Source organism: Mustelus asterias, chromosome 17, assembly GCF_964213995.1.
Source record: "Mustelus asterias chromosome 17, sMusAst1.hap1.1, whole genome shotgun sequence".
Lineage (NCBI taxonomy): Eukaryota > Metazoa > Chordata > Chondrichthyes > Carcharhiniformes > Triakidae > Mustelus > Mustelus asterias.
In genome coordinates, this window is record NC_135817.1 from 52449096 (window position 1) to 52473168 (window position 24073).

The 24073-nt window shown below is 43.8% G+C and overlaps 1 protein-coding gene across 1 annotated transcript; it reads left to right on the top strand.

Moving 5' to 3' along the window:
• The first annotated feature begins 268 nt into the window (after positions 1-268).
• On the top strand, positions 269-23463 carry LOC144506487 (T-cell surface antigen CD2-like). The gene is made up of 5 exons (XM_078232667.1): positions 269-452; positions 1944-2264; positions 14008-14250; positions 17089-17217; positions 22630-23463. The coding sequence occupies exons 1-5, from the start codon at positions 392-394 to the stop codon at positions 23031-23033; spliced, it is 1158 nt and encodes a 385-aa protein (XP_078088793.1). The 5' UTR covers positions 269-391; the 3' UTR covers positions 23034-23463.
• The last annotated feature ends 610 nt before the right edge of the window (positions 23464-24073 follow it).

Here is a 24073-nt window from a genome sequence, read left to right on the forward strand (position 1 = left end):
TTGGAGAAAACCGGAGCACCCAGAGGAAACCCAGGCAAACACGGGGAGAGCGTGCAGACCCCGCACAGACAGTGCTCCAAGGCCGGAATTGAACCCAAGTCTCTGGCACTGTGAGGCAGCAGTGCTAACCACTGTGTCACCGTGTTAAAGTCTAGTCTCGTCTTCCCCGCCCCTTCCCTTCAGCCTGGTGCTACCTGTCAGAATTCTTCCTTCCGATGCAGAGCTATATCAGTCAGAGCCCTTCCCCACCACTCAGAGCTGCCTATCATACCTCTCTGTCTCCTCTCCCCCTCCCACTCTAAGCTGAGCGATTAGCATCAGCTTCCCTTTGTAAAATAACTTTTTGTTAAAACAGGCAGTTTCTGTTCTCAATTACTGGCACACAGGCAAAATGCTTTGTATTCAAAAATGTTCACTACAATTCAACATAATTTTTCTGCTAACTACATCAGGTAAGGATATTTGAATTTAAATATATTTTTAACTTTATGTATTAAATTCCTTGGGTTAATTTTAACTTATAAAACAGGCAATATCTGCTCAGTTGACCATTTGACAACCAGATGATTCAATTCAATGGAAAGCCGCTGTGATATCAACTGCTTTATGCAATCTTCAAAAGTTTATATTTCGCATCGTATCTTTAGTTTCCAAAGGAAATTTGGAAATAGAGGTAATTCAAAGAATTGTAAATTGGGCAGTTAGGTTTCCTATTGCATTAGCGACAAAGGTGGATCGCATTTACTCAAACATTTCTCTTGTATCTTATCTGCTTTTTAAAATAGACTCTAAACGCACATTTAATTTACTTTCAAAAGCTAGAAGTAAATATTCATATATCTGGAAACTATACAATTGAGCCTAAAATAAATTCTTTCACATTTGTGATTTAATTCAAAATTTAGGATAAATTATTTCTAAGAAATTATTATAATTTCAATTTGTACTTCTGGGCATTCATAACTAAAACATCACTGATTCAGTCTTGCCAACTTCCATTGCTTAGAGACATTTATTTCTAGATTATTATATTGAAACTTCAATTTATATTTTCAATGGTAACTTGATAAATACATTCCGTGAAAGAGAAAGAACATAGCCCTCTTAAAGTTCATGTATCTTAAGATAACACAGATAAGATTGAAAGTTTGGAACCAAGTCATGCTGCTATGACACATCTAATAACATGATACCTGATCTACCATAAGCAGATTTATGGGAATTCTAGCTACAATGGAAAATTCATCCTAAAGGGCTGGAACTGCCAGTGGAGCCCAGGAGTTTTCTCAGTCTGTTCCAGATATCATTTAAGCTAATGTCCATAATTCTGGCTGGATAAGGGATTTTCACAGTAACTTCATTGCAGTGTTAATGCAAGACTACTTGTGACACGAATAAATAAACTTAAACTTAAGCAGTGAAAACTTAGTGGTATTCTCTGCTGTCAGATTGTGAGGTGCAGTTGATTAAACTCCGTAAGAAATCTCACAACACCAGGTTAAAGTCCAACAGGTTTATTTGGAATCATGAGGTTTCAGAGCGCTGCTCCTTCATCAGGTGAGTGAAGAAGCAGGGCTCCGAAAGCTCTTAATTACAAATAAACCTGTTGGAATTTAACCTGGTGTTGTGAGACTTCTTACTGTGTCCAACCCAGTCCAACACTGGCATCTCCACATCATGATTAAACACCAGCAGCAATCCTGCACACATTTGGTGTTCTCTGAGCATTGTACCTGCCAGCCTGTGTCAAAGCCTTTTGGACAGGTCACATTACCTATGTTCTTCTTGTGGAAGAGTCTGCACCCCATATTAGGCCAAAGAGACTCCAGCCGAATGGATTTCTCAATCGTTTGGATTGATGATGGGTTTCCCTGTATGTCACAGAGATCAGTTGACCATAAAGAAATAAATACATTTAAACAATTTTATTCTTTAATCCACAGGTCTGTTTCTTACAGAATGTACTTCCGATGTTGAGAATGTTTACGGTGAGCTAAATGAGTCAATATTTTTCCACGTTCGGGATAAAAGCTCCAATAATTACTATGAGGTCAAATGGCGGCATGGTACAATAATGGCTGGACGATATAAAAATGGTATTTCTATGCCCTATGGTGGTTATAAAGATCGATTAGAAGTTTTTGCAAATGGGACTTTGACATTTAAAATTAAAGAAAAAACCGACGGAGGAAAATATATTTGTGAAATATATAGCGAAGATGGAAAACTGCAATTTACTCAAGACTTTCAACTGCATTTACTTGGTGAGTTTCTTTCTTTGAAATCTTTCTTGATTAGAATCCAGCCCAAAGCTTTGAGCAAAGTTTACTGGGTAAAAAATAGGCAATTCCAAATCCTTTGGGGGAAAGAATCTATTTCAGGTAAGTAGGATATTGTAAATTTGGGGAAATATTCTCCATGTCAGGATTAGCCATACATTATAGAAGGTTTAAATTCCTCTGAATCCTGAAACAGCCAGTCAACGTGCATTTGCACTCAGAGTGTAGGATATTAATGTTATACATTATGTGAAAAGTTCCATATACATGCATGGTAGTGTGGATTTGGAACTATAAGATTTGTTGGTGGCTGCAGGATAATGGCACTGACACTGCCTTAAGCCACCTCAGTGGATTGCCAAATTGACCCAACAAGTAAATGTAACACTGTCGCTGTAATGCTGATGCAGTTTAGATGCTTGTATTAAACTGCTGAAGGACTCATATTAACCTGACATTGTAAATGTTTGGTTCTGCTCTGTTTTAATCTCTGGTAAAGGTCTGGAATTGGCATTAGTACAGTTATGGGTTTGGTACTGATGTCACTTACGTATTGACTCCAGACTGGCATTGTAACTATCCTGGTATTGTCCTGATATTGTTCTAGTGCTGGTACACTGGTACTGGTTCATACAGTCTCTCTGTAATACTGGACTTGCACATTTGTTATATTTGATGATGATGTCTTGGTTCTAGAGCACTCTTGTTCTGTCTTACAGAGTTTATATTTTGAACCATTTGAGTTGCATTTCAGTCAGCTAAGATAAACAGTCTATGCATGGTTTGCATCCACAAACCATGTGGATTGTGTGGACCCTAATAATGTTCATTATGTCATGACACATTAAATTACAAGACAGCGAATCCTAAACCAGCAAATGTTAGCTGGTTTGGAGGCAAAAATGTAAAGCACACTTATTTCCTTTGAATGGGTTTACACCAAATTGTAAGCAGTTTTGAGTAGTTACTATGAACCAAGAGCAAAAGTTGCTTTGTCCCATTATGTACAATATATTGGTAACTGGAATATCAGATTCTATACCAAGATCTGTGTGCTGTCAATCTTAATCTTAGAAATTATTCTACTATATAATGTTAGCTGAATAACTAACTGGATCCTTACAGGAACATTTTAGTAAATTCTACCAAGCCATTTCTTTCAATCCATTGTGAGGTTGAACAGTACTATTTAAATAATTGAATATGATAAATTTGAAATCTTTTTTATTACCTGAAAGAACTCTACTTGCTCAGTTGGACTAGATATACCATCAATGAAGAAAATAAGATGTAAAATCTTTCAGAATTTTAGGTGAATATTGGTAACACCTCCAGTATGATCAGCAGGATTTATAACTTTATCATTTTTAATCTTAACTTATTTTATGTCACTGGGTTTTCTTCAGAAATGTTTTTCCTCAAAAAGTTCCTCACACATTCTGTGGCTAATGCCAGGTTCCATTGGGTCAAGTTTCATATTGCTGTCCAAATCTGTCAGCCAATGATGGGAGGAACTTTTCGAGATCCCTGCCACAGGTGGTAACCACAGTAAGAAGTCAAACAACACCAGGTTAAAGTCCAGGTGGTAACCTACAGACTGCAGGTGGCTTCTCAGGAGACCACAAGTGCACTACACTTTTCTGTACTCTCGTTTCAAGCACATGCAGTAAAGTCTAGTGCTTGTAGAAAGTGTGCTGAAGATGTGAAGTGAAAACAGAAAAGGTGAGAATAAACAGCTTCCGGGTTGAAGTCTGAAGGAAAAGTGTTACTCATGCTGATACGGAATTTTCCCCCAAAACTTCCTGTGTCAATACAGCGTGAAAACGGGAGTCCTCAACGCCGGCATTTTGGGCGAGCTCGGCACTACAATCTCATGGCACTCTGTCATTTGTTTTGACAGCTGGGTGCTTTGCACTGGTGGCGGTGGGGGAGGGGAGGGAGGGGGGGAGGGGAGGGAGGGGGGGACGGGGGATGGTGCCTAAGTATGCCAGTGAAGCTGGCTTCAGAGTGCTCGGGCACCATTGCGCAGGACATCCCAATCTCCTACTGACCTGGGAGACCTCCTTCCACCATCCCCCTCAGACGTTGGAACTCCCCCATCAATGCCAGCACTGTCACCCTGCGCCCCTTCCCACACCAACCTGGGTCGCTGGCATCGGGGCATTAGGGCTCTCTGAATGAGTGCCCTGGCGGACCTCGACGTGCACCCCCTCCCCCATCTGTTTCCCATCTCTGCACGCACCCCTTGCACAACTACCCCTCTGCATGACCACCCACCTTGCAAAGCTCCCTCCTTGCAGAGTCCCCGCCCCTCCTCTCTTCGAGAGCTCCCCCCTTTCAGAGCTCCCCCGCTTGTAGAGATTCCCCCCCTTGTAGAGATCCCCCCCTTGCAGAGCTCCCCCCCCCCCCCTTGGAGAGCTCCCCCCGCCTTGCAGAGCTCCCCCCTTGCAGAGCTCCCCCCCTTGTAGAGATCCCCCCCCTTGCAGAGCTCCCTCCTAGGAGAGCTACCCCCCTTGCAGAGCTCTCCCTTTGAAGAGCTCCCCCCTTGCAGAGCTTCCTCCTTGCAGAGCTTCGCCTTTGCAGAGCTCTCCCCTTGCAGAGCTCTCACCTTGCAGAGCTCTCCCCATACATAGCTCACTTTTTGCAGAGCTCCCCTCTTGCACAGCTCCTCCCTTGCTGGGCTCCCTCCTTGCAGAGCTCTGACCTGGCAGAGCTCACTACTTGCAGAGCCCTGCCCTGACAGAACTCACTCCTTGCAGAGCACCCCCTTGCAGAGCTCCACCCTTGCAGAGCTCCCCCCATGCATAAGCCCACCAATCGTTGTGCATAACTCTTAGTCATTGCCCCTCTCCCACTCAGGCCCCACACCCTTGGCAGTGCTCCTGGCACACTTAGTGCCCAACCAGGCAGTACCAGTGTGTCAGATGGGCACTTCCAGACTGGCAATGCCTGATGGGCACTGCCTGGCCATGCGCCCGACCGCCTGGGGCTGCAATGGTCTTTGATTCCCCCTAGCACCTGTTCTCTGCTACTACAGAGCAGTAGTGATTCTCATCGGCTTGATGTATTGCTGGTAAGGGGGGAAGCAGCTGGGATGGCAGAAGCAGCCAAGTCAAACCCAGTGGCCGTGATTTTACTGGCTCATGCCGCCGGTAAAATTCAGGTTCGTGCCCGGTTTTTCACCTCTCGTGATGTTACCAGCACTGATTTGCCAGTGAAATCAGCTTCGCATCCAGAATGGGCGCAAAGTTGATCTAAATATTTCTGACATTATTTAAATGTCATTAATGAGTCCCAGACGCTATTGTCTGGGCTCACTTGGACTTATCCCCTCACCAATCGAGGTCCTCACTGGGGAGGATCATGTATGCTCCCCACCAATGGGGAACAGACGTGATAGCCTTACTGGTGTGACTGGAGGCCATTGAAACCCTCCAGGTGGTCGGGGGCAGGGCTCGGCACCGCCCCTTGGGCAGTGCCAGTCTGGCAGTACTTGCCTGGTACCCTGGCACAGCCCACTGGGCACCCTGGCACTGCTCACAGGCACGCTGGCAGTGCCAGGGCAGTGCCTAGGGGGGCAAGGCCTGAAAGGGGTGGGGCTTGAGGATGGTGGAGCCTGAGGAATGTGGGGCTTGAGAAGGGGTGGAGCCATGACAGACTGGGCTGGAGCTCCACAAAGGGGAAGGGAAGGGGGAACTCTGCGGGGGGGGGGGGGGGGGTTCATCAGTGCAGGCAGCGATAATGGGTGATTGATTGGTAGGCATGGCGATCAGGAGGCTGTTGATCAGTGAGGGCGGGGATTGGGGGGTAATGGGAACTCTGCAGTGGTGGTGATCTGGGGGTGGGGGGAAATCTGCAGGGGGGCAATTGGTGAGGGGATGGGGAGTGATGTCCGGTGGATGGGGGGGATGATCAGCGGTAGGTCTGGATGTCCGTGGAGGGTTGGGGGGGGGGGTGGGGTGGGTGTGTGGTGAGAGGTGACAGGCTGAGACAATGACACCCCCAGAGGTCAGCAGCTGGCTTCACTGGTGAGAATCGCACCCTGCTGCTTTTTTCTTCATTAAGTCCCATACAATTGCAACTGTGAGCTCGCCCAAAATATTGGCGTGATTCTCTCCCGCTTTCATGCTAATTCCGCACTTAGAATTCTTTTTGGTAAATTCTGCCCAGTAAGTATATTTAAATATAATTACAAATAGGCATTGTGCCCTTTCTGGATGCGAAGCCATTCTCGCCGCTGAAAAGGGTCTGGGAGGATAGCCAATCGGACTTTTGGCTTCTCATGCTATATTCCTGGCTCGCCACGCTGATTGACCAGCACGGTGAGCTGGTAAGATTGCGCCCATAAAGGCCTATCATTCTCTTTTCTGAGATGTCAAACAGACCTGCTTTGCATTTTCAATTTGGGGATTTTTGCAAAGTCTATATACAAGTCTGTAGCCTATATACAACATGGGCTTTCAAATTTTCCTCGTATGTCCTTCACATGTTAATATAAAAATCATGGGAACACACATGCTGTTGACAGTTGTCACTGCAATACTGACGGGAAGTAGTTGACAAAGGATACAACTGGACCAGAGAGTTCTGATCGTGTTAGCTGGAATCACAAAACTGAAGTAGCTGATCATGATAAATCGCTTCTCTGCCTTTTGGCTAAGATCAAGTGTAGTTTGGATAGGATGCTGCGCTTGGTTGAGGTCATTAGGTTACATTTAAGATTTGAAGCAATTTTTAAAAGCGGTATCTCGGCCTATTGGCTAAGATGCAAATGAGATCAAGCCTTGGAGGAGGAGGACTTGCACCTACTCCAATCAGCTTGGCTCACGTAGATCAGGCCCAAGACAGGAGTGGAGGCCCTGTCTTATCAGCTTGGATCGGAAATGTCTCAACTTGTTGAGACTCTGAATTGGACTTGATTTGATAGAATTGGAATTTTTTTAAAAATCAGCTGCCTGGAAGTAAATTTGCTTAACTGCTATGCAATATAGGGTGACGTTTAGCTTATTTCTAGTTTTCCTATATGAATTGATCACTAAGTGCTGGTTGGTTTCCCCAGCTCTGCCATATCTCTGCCATGAGGATAAGAGGTGCCAAAATTCACTGGATCAGTTGTTCTTATCAATTTTATCTCTCAACTTAACAGATCACACGTTCATTTCTAACGGAAATATGTACATGATAATATTGTGACATTTTGCTGAAGATTATTTCTTTGCATTGCGGTTGGCTTCTGTTTCCTCTGTTGAAGTTTTTTGATGTCACTGAAATATCAAAACAGCTTCAAGTTAGAGCAATCATATCAACACTTTATGCTTTGCAAGGTTTGTTAACAAATACTTGATACTGGACTATAGAGAAACTCTGAATGTGTAGTTTAAAAGCAAATGTCTTTTAATTACCTCACAAACTCCACCAAGTCTTCAAACTAACCGTTCAAAACCTTGACAGATGTGATGCACGTGCTTTAGTTGTGATTGGATTAAATAAATGAAAACAATTGTACGCAATTTTAATTCAGGTATAACAAAATGAAGATTACCCTAAGTGTTTTCTCATAATAGATTGCTAAAGGTGCCTAGTCGGATATATTGTGCACGTAATTCTGGACAGATTAAAGTTTATGATATTAAGATGAATTATTGGGCAGCACAGTGGTTAGCACTGCTGCCGCACAGCTCCAGGGACCTGGGTTCGATTCCCGACTTGGGTCACTGTCTGTGTGGAGTTTGCACATTCTCCCCGTATATGCGTGGGTTTCCTCCCACAGTGCAAAGATGTATGGGTTAGGTTGTTTGGACGTGCTAAATTAACCCTTAGTGTCCCAGGATATGATAGGTTAGAGGGATTAGCAGGGTAACTAAGTGGGGATAGGGCCTAGGTGGGATGTCGGTGCAGACTCGATGGGCCAAATGGCTTCCTTCTGCACTGTAGGGTTTCTATGATTTCTATGATTCTATTGTGCACTCCATATCAACGAGACAATTATTATGCATCATTATTATCCATACAGGTTAATCTCTACAATATCGAGACATCTTAGAAATCTTAGAAACCCTACAGCACAGAAAGAGGCCATTCGGCCCATCAGGTCTGCACCGACCACAATCCCACCCAGACCCTACCGCCATATCCCTACATATTTTACCCACTAATCCCTCTCACCTACGCATCCCAGGACACTAAGGACAATTTTTAGCATGGCCAATCAACCTAACCCGCACATTTTTGGACTGTGGGAGGAAACCGGAGCACCCGGAGGAAACCCACGCAGACACGAGGAGAATGTGCAAACTCCACACAGACAGTGACCCAAGCCGGGAATCGAACCCAGGTCCCTGGAGCTGTGAAGCAGCAGTGCTAACCACTGTGCTACTGTGCCGCCCATGGACGGGATTTTCAGGATACAAGTGCCCCAAGGCCGGAAATTCCCGCCCGATATCAACGAACCTTACATGGTCCGCCAAATTTTCTGTTGTGCCCACTACGATTCCCGTGGTGGGTGGGATCAGAAAATTTATATTTAAAATTACAAAGAGATTATAACATTGAAACATGCTGTTCAGCCCAACCAGTTCATATTGACATTTGTTCTCCAAGTGATCATCAGCTGTAATCCCATGTTCCCACGTTGTTCCTATATCTGTTCATCCCTTTTCTTCATGCTGGCTGTCTAACTTGTTCTTAAAAATACCATATGTTGGGATTTTCCAGCCCCGCCGTGGTTAGATCCGCCAGAAGAGTTTTGGCGGCTCAGTCCATTGACCCAGGGGGTGGGATCTTCTGGTCACGTCCGCGCCAAAACTGGAAATTCCCGCCCGAGGTCTATGGCCTTTTAAATGGTCTGTCAAGCTTTCTGTTCCACCTGTGATGGGTGGGACCAGAAAATTTATCCCATGGTGTTTGCCATGCCACCCTCATTTCTCCATTCTTGGAAAATTCTTCCACCACCAACTCCCTAATCGATGTGGAACGGTGGCACAGTGGTCAGCACTGCTACAGGGACCCGGGCTCGATTCCCGGCTTGGGCCACTGTCTGTGTGGAGTTTGCACATTCTCTCCGTGTCTGTGTGGATTTCCTCTGGGTGCTCCGGTTAGGTGGATTGGCCATGCTAAATTGCCCCTTTGTGTCAGGGGGACGAGCTAGGGTAAATGCATGAGGTTATGGGGATAGGGCTTGGGGTGGGATTGTGGTCTGTGCAGCCCCGATGGGCCAAATGGCCTCCTTCTGCCCTGTTGGATTCTATGATTCTATGAATCCTTCACCACTCTTCATTCATCCAACTCTATCCTGTCATCACAGGGTTCAACCCCTCTTGAATAAGTCCGATAATAGCTTCACTATCTCACTTCCAGAGTACGGATGAAATTCAATCAAATATTAGATACCAGGAAAGATACATGTTCAATAATAATCACTGACTATTGTCCTACCCAAAATAAAACTTTGAGAGGCTGACCATTTACTATTATTCTCGGTTATAGTGCAGAGATGTAAAATCATCAGAATAGTGGCAGTGAATGTGTAATGACATAAATTACATGTAATAAGCTATTCAAATTGATATGAGAAAGCTGGTTGCATGAACACCATGTTTTGCATTTCAACCGAAATGTACTGTATACTAATTCTTGCCTGTTACCTGTATTTGTTTCTTGTTGTCTTTTTCTGATTTGATATCCTTTTGTGCTCCTCACACTTAAATTTGTCAATGTTGAAGACTGTTTTACTGATCTACTTCTCACACCAAGTGGCAATTGTTCCCATGCCAAGATTGTGTTAAAACTATCGAGGAGTTCTCATTCCCTTCTGTTCCAACCTCAGCCAAATACCCTTTGGCCTCACAGACCGCTTCATCCATCCCGTTTCCTTTGATGCCGTTGTGCATCTGGTGCAGAGCTGTTTGTTAGTCTCCCAAACATTTTGAAGGGGATGTGTCAAGGCTTGTGTGGACCTCACCCACACTCATCTCGAGGCCAGTTACATTGTTCAACATAAATCACTCCCCGGACCCTTCCCCCACTTATGTGCCTCAGTGCAACCTTGTCCACTCATAATCCACAGTCCAGGTCTAGTCCAGTAGCCCACTCTCCTGCCTGAGGCCAGTTTACCCCTTCCCCAGTGGAGCCATGGGCCTGCAGCCTAGTAAAAACCACCCCCACTTTACCACTGGTCTGATAGGTAGTAACTTGCCTGTGATTACTCCCTGGAAGTCTTATGGTGCTGCCTACAAAGCCTGTCACTGATTCCCATGAGTGTTGTGTAATGCAAGGTAGGCGAGCTACCTTGAAGTGATGTGCAGGTCGCCAGTCGAGCGTTACTTATGTATTGTGAAACACCTTGTTCCAATTGCATGTCAACATGGCTTGATAATGCAGAGTGGGGGATGATTCCGGTGACAAGTCCTTATCATGAGATATAAATGTATTAAAATGACTTTCCCGATGTGCTGCGGTGGGAAACATGTCTCGCCATTGACAGGTGGAGTGAACTAGTTTCGCAAAGACGTAATATTAATTGTTGACCTTCTTGTGATATTATCTGCTCCGACCCACCGTGACACCCATTGCAGAAGGAAAATAGAGTTCGGTTCTATAACTTTGCCGATTACATCCAGTTGTACCTCTGCATCATGTCCCTCTATCTCCTTTCTATTTCTTTTATCAGACCTCTTGCCAGACAACCAGTCTTGAATCATCCCACCCCCATTTAGGAGAGGGGAGATATCACTCTCAATCCCAGTGACAAATCCAATGGCCAAGATTTTCCAGCTCACCGGCAATGGGCTTTCTGGCGGCAGAGGGGGTCACCATTGGCCATTGTTGGGATCTTTTGGTCCCGCCAAAGTCAATTGCTCACTGGCTGCGCCGCCGGGGAACCCATGGAGGGTGGTCACCTTTGGTGGGATCAGAAAATCCTGCCAGCAGGAAAGGCAGAAAAATCACGGCCAATATCTCTGCGGTCGATTTCATTCCTGTCCATCATGTCAGATTGAACCAGACTGTTTGCGATGTTGGCATGTGACCAGATCACAAGCTGAGCTTCTGACTCTCTGTCACAAAATTTCTCTTTCTTCTAGCTCCATCTACCCATCTGTTGCCTTCCTCTACCTCTACCCGTACAGCATCCTTTCTGCTGATGAAACTCTTATCTCTGCCTTTGCCACCTCAATGAATTCAATATTCTTCTAATGTGCTTCCTGTCTTCCACATATGATAACCATTAACTCATCTAAAGCATTGCAATCCATTTCCTATTCTGGGCCTCTGTGCTTACTGACCTACAGTGGTTCCAGGTTGACATTTTAAATGTCTCATTCTTGTGTTTAAATCATTAATGTCCTTGCCCCTCCCTATTTACGTAAAGTGCTACAGCCATCATGCCATCCTGTGTTCCCTGTTCCTCTGACACTGGCCTTTATACAATGACTCACCCCATTCATCCCACCATTGATGGCCATGCCTTTAGTTGTCTGCCTAACACCCTCAGCTGCCCTATCTCCCTTCTCTGCTTTCAGTGGTCAGCACTGCTGCCACAAGCCCCAGGGACCCGGGTTCAATTCTGGCCTTTGGTGATTGTGTGGAGCTTGCATGTTCTCCCCGTGTCTGCATTGTTTTCCACCGGGTGCTCTGGTTTGCTCCCACACTCCAAAGTTGCGCAGGTTAGTGGATTGACCATGCTAAATTACCCCTTAGTGTCCAAAGATCTGTGGGTTTGGGGGATTAGTGGGGTAAATGCGTGATGTTTTGGGGATAGGACCTGTGTAAGAAGCTCCGTTAGAGAACCGGTGCTGACTCAATGGTTGAATGGCCTCCTTCTGTACAGTAGGGATTCTATGATTCTATGAAACTTCCAAAACCTTTGGTCATCACCCATAGTATCTGCTTCTTTGGCATCTCATTCAATTATTTCTGATTATACTTCAGTAAAGGTGCAGTGTAAATGGAATTTATTGTGGCTGTTTCATTTTAGAACTCTTACAGATAAGATAAGGTGTGATGAAGATAAGTTTAACACCAGTTTAAAATAACTGTTGCTGTAAACACATTTTCTTTTATCTAGAGAAAAGGGCCAGCGCTGTGATAGCCAGGATAAACTACCGTCTCTGCAAATTTATCTAAGTCTCTTTGTGCTCACTGGCCTTCTTGGATCCTGGGCTGAGAATGTTTCAATTTTAAAATCCTAATTTCTTGTTTTCAAATCCCTCTAAGGGCTCAACCCTCCACATTTCTGCAATAACCGCCATCCCTACAACCCTCCTTGTGTGCTGTGATGATTCCACTTTATGATCCCGCCAAAATCTTTACGCTCCTCCAATTCTGGTCTTTTCCGCATCCTCGATTTAATCGCTTGACTATTCGTCATGCCCTATACTCTCGAATTCTGGCTGGGATTTTACCGGCTAGCCCCGCCCATCGATGGGCGGAGTAAGCTGATAAAATTGTGTCAGAGCCGAGAAATCAGGATCACGCTCGATTTCACGGCTCTTGCGACTTTATGGGAACTGGATTTCTGACAAGGTCAGTCTCTCGCTGGAAATGGGCGAGAGGCGAAATAATTTATTCAAATTTATTTAAATGTTAATTTACACCTGTTTAGTGAACCTGACCCTCAATTGTCCAGGCTCACTTGCCTTTATGGCCTCACTGGGGGAGGTTCACTCTGGCGAGGAGAATACCTGCTCCCCATGAACAGGGAGCAGTCCTGTTGGTCTCACCTATGGAACCGGAGGCCATTGAAGGCCTCCACAGGGAGGCCAAGGGCAAAGGTGTGTGCCCCTTGGGCAATGCCAGCCTGGCAGTGCCACCCTGGCACATTGGCACTGCCAGCTTGGCACCTTGGTAATGCCCACTGGGCACCTTGGCAGAGGTGGGGCCTATGGGTGGGGGGGCCCAGTGGGTGGGGTCTACGGGGGCAGGGCTTATGGGGGTCAGAGCCTGAAGATGGGGGCAGCCTGAAGATGCGGCCTGATGTGGTGAGGGGGGGAGGCCACTGCCACTCTGCAACGTGATCAGTTCGGGGGAGGGGGCGCAATTGATCTGGGTGGTGGGGGGGTGCGGCCAGGGCTGCATCTTGGTTTGTGTGGGGCTCCCGAACATCCGGAGGTCCCACGATTTCGGTGGAGGGGGAGAGTTTGTAAGGCTGCCTGCAACAGAAAAGGCCTGGCAACTCGCTCTCTGTCTATCAGACTCCCGCTGTTGAAATTGCGCATGTGCAGCATCAGAGGTCTGAGCATGTGTAATAGCTCCCTCTGCAGGCTGGCTGGCGAATTAAGCCCAGTCCACTGCCTGCAGCAGTTGGAAACAGTCTAGCCCATATTTTCAATGACAAACTGCATAAGATTGGGAGTAAAAACTCACCCAAAAAAAAAAGATCAGGAACTCTCCCATTTTCACTCTAGCTGGACACTTAGAATCAATCACATAAAATTCTGCCTTGTCCCTAAATATCTTCCAGCTCTACCTCCCTCTTGTCCTCTAAGGTGCTCCTCAAAAATGACCTTTTTAACCAACATTTGGCCATCTATCTTAATATCTTCTTATGTGGCTGGATCTCGAGTTTTGTTTGTTTATGTTCCTGTGATGTGTCTTGAGATTTTATTGTATTGAAGGTGCTTTATAAACAATAGTTATCATTGGTGTGGTTTATAGAACAGTACAGCACAGAACAGGCCCTTCGGCCCACGATGTTTACATGTTTATTATGTACTATTTCTTTCTCTTTCAGTGAGAGTCTCAAAGCCAGTCTTAGATTTTGAATGCACTTCTCCTACAACGGTCAACATAACCTGTAGAGTGGAGAATGGAACAAGTTTCACCTTGGAATTATTTGGTGACTCGCTAAAAGAAACAAGCAACGATAAATATTTAAATAAGGTGCAATCCTTGAAAAAGATGGGAAATATATACGTCTGCACTGCTCGCAACGAGATTAGCAAAATCAGCAATTCAAGAAAGATTAGCTGCAAAGGTAAATGCAGATTAACACTTTAGAATGACAGCAGGTTTGTTCTTGCGTTAGTCATTACGATTATAGTCTGATAATAGGAAATGGAGAGAACTGGTTTCTAGGCTTTCAACTTCACTTGCTTATTGTCGGGTGGTGTTAATCTGGAATAGTTCCTGATCAGTAAATCCAGATGAAATTGATTTCTTCGTCTTCCAAATAAGTAACTCTAGATTGAATTGGAAATGCACCTCAACGTGTAACATCAGATTGAATTGAAGTCAAACGCATCTCACTAAATTTACCTTCAACTGGTCTGAAAGTCTTGATCAATAAATCAGGGTAGATTTTCAATTTACTGCCTGGGTGTATAACTGACATTGATGAACCGCTGCTCATTAAAGTTTTTTGTTTCCATTATGGTGTTCGCCATCAGCTTCTCAACAACAATCAGGGATGAACAACAAATAGTCTTAAAGTTTATATTATTAGTGGCATAAGTAGACTTACATTAACACTGCAATTAAGTTACTATGAAAATTGCCAAGTCGCCACACTTCGGTGCCTGTTCGGGTACACTGAGGGAGAATTTAGCATGGCCAATGCACCTAACCAGCACACCTTCCGGTCTGTGGGAGGAAACTGGAGCACCCAGAGAAAACCCACGCAGACACAGGGAGAATGTGCTGATTCCACACAGACAGTGACCCAAGTCGAGAATCGAACCCGGGTCCCTGACACTGTGAGGCAGCAGTGCTAACCATTGTGCCACTGCGCTACCCTGCACTTTCCCAAGATCCTGCAAAAGAATTCAAAATTTGGGAATGGAAATGAGGCAGGTTCCATAAAGGAAAGCTAACTTCAATTCTGAAATATCAACCAAAAGTTCCATCTGAAATTCTTGGTTAAATGACGTATTTTCCATAAAGAATTGCAATTCACATTCTCACGGTGGAGTTTGGATGTAATCACTTTGTAAATGCCCATTGCAGCTTAAGATGGCTCCGGAGCGAGGCAACTCCTTGCAAGCTGTGCCCAGCATAACCTCTAATTCCATCTTTTACTCTCGGCCTATGCTTTTAAAACTCTACTCTAACTCTTTTAAACTTGGGGCGGCACGATGGCACATGGTTAGCACTGCTGCTTCACGGTGCCAGGGACCCGGGTTTGATTCTGGCTGGTGACTGTCTGTATGGAATTTGCACATTGTGTCTGCATGGGTTTCCTCCCACAATCCATGTTAAATGCTCCCTTAGGGTACCTGAACAGGCACCAGAGTGCAGCGACTAGGGGATTTTCACAGTAACTTCATTGCAGTGTTAATGTAAGCCTACTTGTGACTAATAAATAAGCTTTAACTTTAACTTTTTAACTCTGTAACGATGGACCTACCTTATATTAGGGTAAGGGTTACATTAAGTTGATCTTTCTCTACACCCTAGCTATGACTGCAACAGCAATACATTCTGCACCCTCTTCTTTCCTTCCCTAAGAACTGTATGCTTTGTCTGTACAGTGTGCAAGAAACAATACTTTTCACTGTATACTAATATATGTGGCAATAATAATCAAATCAATCTGCATCGACTTGATACCAAAGATCAAAGGTTGATTTTGTAAATTGGTCTTACTTTCACAGTCCGTTTCTTCTTATTTTATATTACACCGTTCACCATCCCTTCCTGATGGAGAGAGCATTCCTCTGATGAACAATGGGCATGTATTCAGATGCTACCATCATTCACTGAGGTCAAGTTTGACTTTGGGTGGTTGTCCAACCATCTATGCCAGCTGCAAAGAATTCTACCTTTTTTTTTGGCCCAGGTCTTATTGATTGGCAGGTGAACTGCTGATGCCAAATGCGCATCCTGATGCAGCTAGCCACAATTCCACCTCAGGTATGTTAACCTGTCATGATTGAGGCCAGCATGTTGTAGGCAGTCACAGGATGGACTGCAAGGGAATGGTTGTAAGGTAGGCTGATCGAAGACGAGCCTGCATATTTCTGTGGAGCTGGGGGAGGCAGTGGCATAGTGGTATTGTCATTGGACTAATAATCCAGAGACCCAAGGTAATGCTCTGGCGATCTAGGTTCGAATCCCACAATGGCAAATGGTGAAATTTGAATCCAATAAAATTCTGGAATTAAAAAGGACCATGGAACTATTGTCGATTGTTTTAATAACCCATCTGGTTTATTAAAGTCCTTTACGGAAGGGAATCTGTTGTCCTTACCTGGTCTGGCCTTCATGTGTCTTCAGACCCACAGCAATATGGTTGACTCTTAAATGTTCCATCAGGGAAAGCCAATAAATGCTGGGCCAGCTAGCAACACCCACATCCCATGAACGAATAATAAAAGAGGAGAACTTGTGCTTCTTTTGGCTCTACACACACAAAAAAACAATTCTCATGAGTATGCATCCAAGCACAATGTCAGTTCAAATTGTCACCATGTTCCTCCCAACATTTTTGGGATCCCGATTTGCATACAGAACATGGCCTACCCATTGCTTCAAGCAGGCATGCTATTTGCCCATTAGGAAGCCTTTCACAAAATTAAATCAGGCTTATTTTTGGGGTTAACATGTGGCTGTTTTAGGACTTTCCTGTTCCATTAACATTGATTGTCCCGAGGCAAAATGGACCTACTGGCATAAGATACACGAATAAGAACAAATCATTCATACACCTTTAATATTGGTTGTAACAATGAATATTGCTATACTAACAATATATTGTTTCAATGAAAACACAGTATAATTTCATATCTTAACCTTGATTGCATTTCTGGTATTGCTGTTTTACTGTGTGGCTTACAGGCATTATTCGTGTTGTCAGCCATTCCCTTTTTCTTTACAGGAAATGAACCTCCAACCTTTAGTTATTATAAAATTATGATACTAGGAGGAGCAATTGGAGTGGCAATTATCATACTAATCATATTGATTTATTGCATTCGAAGATGCTGTCAACGGAAAAGGAAAGACGGTAAGTAATATTATGGCTCTGTAAAAGACCAAAGACATACAAAATGACCAAGAAAACTGTCAAATATTGATTGACTTCTTCAAAAGACTGCTACAGCTCCAAAAAAGCTGACAATTCAAAAAATGACCTTGGATATAGCACCTCATCGTGTAGGAAATGGATTAACAGGGGCCTGTAGGTAAGCTCTAAGCAGGCAAGTGGTGTATATTCTGTCACAGTCTAGACACAAGCGTTTTGAATGGGGAAAAAAGCTTTGAGAAGTCAGGTGGTGAGCCATCGATCTCAGGACACCCAGATGCTGCCCATAGAAATTTATGCAACAAGGTCCTGGGATTGTAATGATTGATGTGGAGATGCTGGCGTTGGACTGGGGTGAACACAGTAAGAAGTCTCACAACACCAGGTTAAAGTCCAACAGGTTTATTTGGTAGCAAATACCATAAGCTTTCGGAACGCTGCTCCTTCGTCAGATGGAGTGGAAATGTGACATTTCCAAATAAACCTGTTGGACTTTAACCTGGTGTTGTGAGACTTCCTACATTGTAATGATTGCCATCCAACCATCTCCACTAACTTCCCGTTTGTCAGGTTTAATTAAATCAACCCCATTTTGTGTCAGATATCTGGTTGAATGTTGCCTTGACAGTTAGGGCAGCGTGCTACTCACACCGGTTGCCAGTGAATTGAATAACTTGGCTGCTCCTTCCATTGACTGCAACAATGCGCTGAGTTAATCCTGGATTTCTGTGAGTTAAGCAGGTTTTTAAATTTTATAAGTAATAAAAGAATTAAGGAATCGCATGCTAAGCTGAATCACAACTGGACATGCTCGTCAGACCTCTGGAATTCTGTCTATGTTCGGAGCAAGGCTCAAAAGTCAAGTGGCCCCGGCAGAACGCAAACTGAGCATCAGTCAGTGATTGGATGATTGCTGAGTAAGTGCTGCTTAAAATTGAATTCAATCCTTTTAACTATTCCATCAAACTGAGCCACTTCTCGGCAACTTAAGTTGCAAAACAATAAAATGTCTGTCTCTCACAAACAACTGCCTGCCCGTCGAAAATCCCAACTAGCAGAAATTCAAACTGAACCATTAACTGAATGAAATCCATAGATGTTACAGACCTTAAAAATTATGAGAAAGCTCAAAATCTTACAAGTAGGAGTCAGACTGACTCATTTTTGAACATAAATGAACAGACTCTCAAAACAGGAGACACTAATTGTAATGACAGATACTGATCTTGTCCATCTTCTTCAGGCAAACATCCACAGTATCTTTTGCCTGCGCTTACCATATCCTTCTCTGCTATTTGTATCATCTAGATCAAGCACAAGCAATTGAATAAAACAACAATTTATTGAGAAAGAGGATAGGCAGGTTATTCATAAACCGTTACAGACCCGGCTAACCACTCATCTCACCCATACTGAACATCATTTTATTCACCATCCTAACCAGGCTCCACTCTGTAGACATCCATACACAGAACATCCAAAATAGGCAGCTGTGTATTCCTGACCCTGCTGTTAATTGTAATTAAAATGAAAAGAAAGGATGAGCTACAGGAACAAATGAGGAGGGTGAACGTGTTTGTGTATCGTTTCAGGTATGAGGGAGAACAATGAAATCATCAAAAACTGCATGTTCTTTCTCACCACTAAACCACAGGCTAGCAAGAAACAAACATTGAGGGACTCATCAGTAACAATACTTCATTGCAGTTCGATGCAAAGGAGTCACTTGCTTGACCATTTCAGATGTTACTTAAGAGTTAAACACACTGCTGTGGGTCTGATTGCACAGTGTTCAGCACCATTTACGCTTCCTCAGATACTGAAGCAGTCCATTCCCATACATTCAGGCTTGGGTTGATAAGTGGCAAGTAACATTCGCGCTACACAAGTACCAGGCAATGACCATCTCCAATAAGAGGAAATCTATTTATTCTCCTTGACGTTCAATGGCATTGCCATCGCTGAATCCTCCACTAACAATATCCTGGGGGTTCCCATTGACCGGAAACTGAACTGGACTAACCATACAAATACTATAGCTTCAAGAACTGTTCAGAGGCTGGGACGAGTAACTCACCTCCCAAAGGCTGGCCACAATCTACAAGGCACAAGTCAGGAGTGTGATGGAATACTCTCCACTTGGTTGGATGAGTGCAGCTCCAACAATACTCAAGACGTTCAACACCATTCTGGACAAAGCAGCTCACTTGATTGGCACTCCATCCACCATCATAAACATTCATGCCCTCCACCACCGATGCACAGTGGCAGTAGAGTGTACCATTCTACAGGATGCACCGCAGCAACTCACCAAAGTTTCTTTGACAGCACCTTCCAAACCCTCAACTTCTACCACCTAGCAGGACAGCAGTTAATGGAAAAACCAGCACCTCCAAGATTCCCTCCAAGCCACTCACCCTCCTGACTTGAAATATATCGCCATTGCTTCACTGTCACTGGGTCAAAATCCTGGAACTCTGTCCGTAACAGCACTGTGAGTGTACCCACAGCACAGGGACTGCAACTCAACAGAACCTTCTCATAGCCAATTAGGAATGGTTAATAAAAGATGGCCACAAAATAATAAAGAGGTAGAAGATAAAATATGAGTGTAACCTAGCAAGTAATATTAAAATGGGCAGCAAGACCTTCTTGAAATATATAAAAAGGAAGATAGAGGCCAAAGTGAACATAGGCTCCTTAGAACCATAGGATCCCTACAATGCAGAAAGAGGCTATTCAGCCCTTCATGTCTGCACTGACTCTCTGCATCTTGACCAGGGCCCACCTTGCACTTATCCCTCCAAACCCCCACCAGCCCCATCCCCTTAACCCCGCACACTTACTACGGCTAATGTACCAAGCCTACACATCTTTGGACATTAATGGGCAATTTAACATGGTCAATTCACCTAACCTGCACATCTTTCGACTGTGGGAGGAAACCGGGAGCACCCGGGGAGAACGTCCGAACTCCACACAGACAGTCACATTAGAGAATGAGACTGGGGAAATAATAATGAGGAACCAGGAAATGGCAGAGAAGTTATACAAAGTCAGTCTTCACGGTGGAAAACACTAATAACATTCGAAGAATATTAAATAATCAAGGGACAGAAGGCAGGGAGAAAATAGGACTATAACAACGGGAAAAGTACTAAGGGAACTGATGGGGCTAAAGACCAATAAGCCCCTTGGGCCTGATGGGGGCTTGCATCCCAGGATATTAAAGGAAGTAGCTACAGAGAAAGTGCTACTGGCAGTAATCTTTCAAAAATCCTGAAATTCTGGAAATGTCCCAGAGGATTAGAAAACTGCCAATGTAACACTTCCATTCAAAATTGGAGGGAAACAAATAAAGAAGTAACTATAGGCCAGTTATCTTACGTCTGTCATTGGGAAAATGTTAGAGTCCATTATAAAGGATGTAATAGCAGAGCATTTAGAACAACAACAATTGATGATAGTTTCATGAGACCATCACTAAGACTGGCTTTCAATTCCACATTTATTAATTTAATTTAAATTTCACCAGCGGCCATGGTGGGATTTAAACTCATAGCCTCAGACCATTAGCATAGGTCTTTGGATTAGCGATCTGGTGACATTACCACAATGCCACCACTTCCCTTTAAATATATTTGTTGAAGTATAATATCAAAACTTTAATAATTACATAGAGAATGTTTCAATCCTCCTTCATTGCTGTTTTTGTTGGCGTCTGGGGTCATGTAATTTTCAAGTGTTAAAATGGCATCACATTGGAAAATGTCTCGGGAATTTCTCCTGAGCCTTTGCTGTCAGGAGTTTAGAAGAATGAGAGATGATCTCATTGAAACTTACACAAGCCTGAAGGGGTTTGACAGAGTAGACACCAAGAGGTTGTTTCCCCTAATTCAGGAATCTGGAACAAGGCCACAGTCTCGGGATAAGTGATCAACTATGTAGGACTGAGTTGAGGAGAAATTCTTTCACTCAAAGGTTGAATCTTTGGAATTCTCTGCCCCAGAGGGTCCTGGATGTTCAGTTGTTGAATATATTTAAGGCTAAGATAGACAGAATTTTGGTCACTCCAGGAATAAACGATACGAGGAGCAGGGAGAAAGTGGAATTGAGGTAGAAGATCAGCTGTGATCTTATTGAATGGTGGAACAGGATCAAGTGGTCCCAGGAATGAAAGACTTGACATATGAGGAGCATTTGAGGACTCTGGGTCTGTGCTCGATGGAGTTTAGAAGGATGAGGAGGGGATCTCATTGAAACTTACAGAATTCTGAAAGTCCTGTAAAGAGTGGGAGTGGGGAAGATGTTTCCATTAGTAGGAGAGACTAGGGTCTGAGGGCACAGCCTCAGAGTAAAGGGATATGACACTTTAGAACCGAGATGAGGAGGAATTTCTTCAGCCAGTGGGTCGTGAATCTGTGGAATTCATTGCCGCAGAAGGCTGTGAAGGCCAGGTCATTGAGTGTAATTTAGATAGAGAGATAGATGGTTCTTGATTGGTAAGGGGATAAAAGGTTACGGGGAAAAGGCAGGAGAATGGGGTTAAGAAACATATCAGCCATGATTGAATGGTGGAGCAGACTCAATGGGCCAAAAGACCTAATTCTGCTCCTTTATCTTGTGGTCTGCTCCTGATCCTATTTCATGTGTTCCTATGTTCTTATCTGTGCAAAGTGCCAGAGGCTGAATAGTGTCGACGGAACCACATCCTCAAAAAGAGTCAACGCCTTCTGAGAAGAAGAAAAGGCCTGCTGCAGAGAGTATTGGAGCTCCTATACTCTGAGTGGGAGGGCATTCAGCAGACATACACAAAGTCAAACTGACCTACTTTAGGTGGTTTGGTTAAAGCTACAGACAGGCAGCTGATCTTTAGAGAATAACAAACAAATGATGCTGCAGAGTAACGTGACTGTGCTGAGAAGCATTGTGCACGTGTGCCAACATTTTCAAAACAACATGCCCACCTTAAGTTGAATCAAATCACTGGCCTCACTTCAACTCAATTTAAATTACTTTGTTCTTGATAACACACTTTTGTGCTCATTGGCATTCATTGGTGAACTTGTTCTCTCTTTACCCTCAATATTTAAATCTGTTGAAACAGTTCAGAGTTTTGGCTGCAAATTTGGAGTGAGGGTGTATCCATTTTTCTGTAAATGCAGAGCTGAAATTAGCTTGAATCTTTTGCCATATAAATACCTATATGGAGGGTGGGAGGGGGACAAAGTTTTATTGTCTTGCCTGTGAAGTTGAACAAAACACTTTAATTAACCTGCGGAGGGTTATAATGATAGCTTCATGAAAGGATTATTTTATACCCTAATTTCTTGATATCTGCTTCTATGAAGAAGTGTACCTCTGAATTAATCGGTTGTTTTTCATTCTGTTTAGTGGCGGAGTACCCACTCCAAACTGGGCTAGAAATGCCCAAGGAATTCAGACAACAGATAAAGCAACCAAAGCAACCAGCCCCAAACCCTGGTCAACACTTTGAAGAGTATTCCGCTCCAAAACCACAACCTCGAAAACCCAAGGAGAGAGGAGAGAGAATGGATGGCGGAGAGAGAGCACAGCGTGGAGAGAGAGCACAGCGCGGAGAGAGAGCACAGCACGGAGAGAGAGAACACAGAGGAGAGAGAGAACACAGAGGAGAGAGAGCACAGCGAGGAGAGAGAGAACACAGAGGAGAGAGAGCACATCGGGGAGAGAGAGCTCGTAGAGAAGACAGAATGCCCAGAGCAGAGAAAGTAGAACTGAGAGTTGACAGAGGGCCTGTGCCTCTCCCACCACGATGAGTCATTCATTCCCACTGACAAAATTGCTTTAGCAACATTTTTTTTAAAGTGGAAGCATTCATAAAATAAACTAATTTCTGCGAATAGGAACGTTAATAATTATCTCCTCAAATATTGCAAAATCATCCTTGAGTTTTTTTTTTGAAACAGTGATGGGATTAAAATTTCTATATGTCTCTTATAAAAATAATTTATTTACACAACTGTCCAACAATCATCAGTTTTACCAATTGATTTCTGATCTTTTACAACTGTATTCATAAATGGTAAGACTTTTTAACAAGAGATATAAATGTTTGTAAGATAATTAGCTTTTGCTGAAGCGTATTCATTGCGGTCAGAACTAACAATGACCTGAATATTTGAGATGTACTTCACTTTCATATTTTCTGTTCTAGAAAACCAACCAGATTAAAATATTTAAATATCTACCTCGTGGTGTTTTTGACAGTGTTTATAGCAGATCTTACTGGTGATAAAGGGACATTATCAGACCAAATGGGAATGTCAAGATGAGCTAACATCAAGCAAAATTTTGTTTCAAACACTTTCTCCACAAAATTTACCCCTGGGAGTGGTGGGGGCGGGGGGTGGGGGGTGGCATTCAAACCTTTATTTTTAAACTCAGCCATGTGGCATGGTCTTAATTGTGTCTGAGTATTAAATATAGAAATCGGGAAACCATCAGGATATCTGGCCTGTCCACTTGAAAAGAGAAGGCTGAGTGCTGACCTGATAGACAAGGAGAATACCCTTCTACTTATTGGGGGGTTTAAGTTTAAAGTTTATTTATTAATCTCACAAGTAAGTTTATATTAACACTGCAATGAAGTTACTGTGAAAATCCCCTAGTCGCCATACTCCAGTACATGTTCGGGTACACTGAGGGAAAATTTAGCATGGCCAATGCACCTAACCAGCACAAATTTTGGATTGTGGGAGGAAACCGGAGCACCCGGAGGAAACACATGGAGACACAGACTCCGCACAGACAGTGACTCTAGCCGGGAATCGAACCCAGGTCCCTGGCGCTGTGAGGC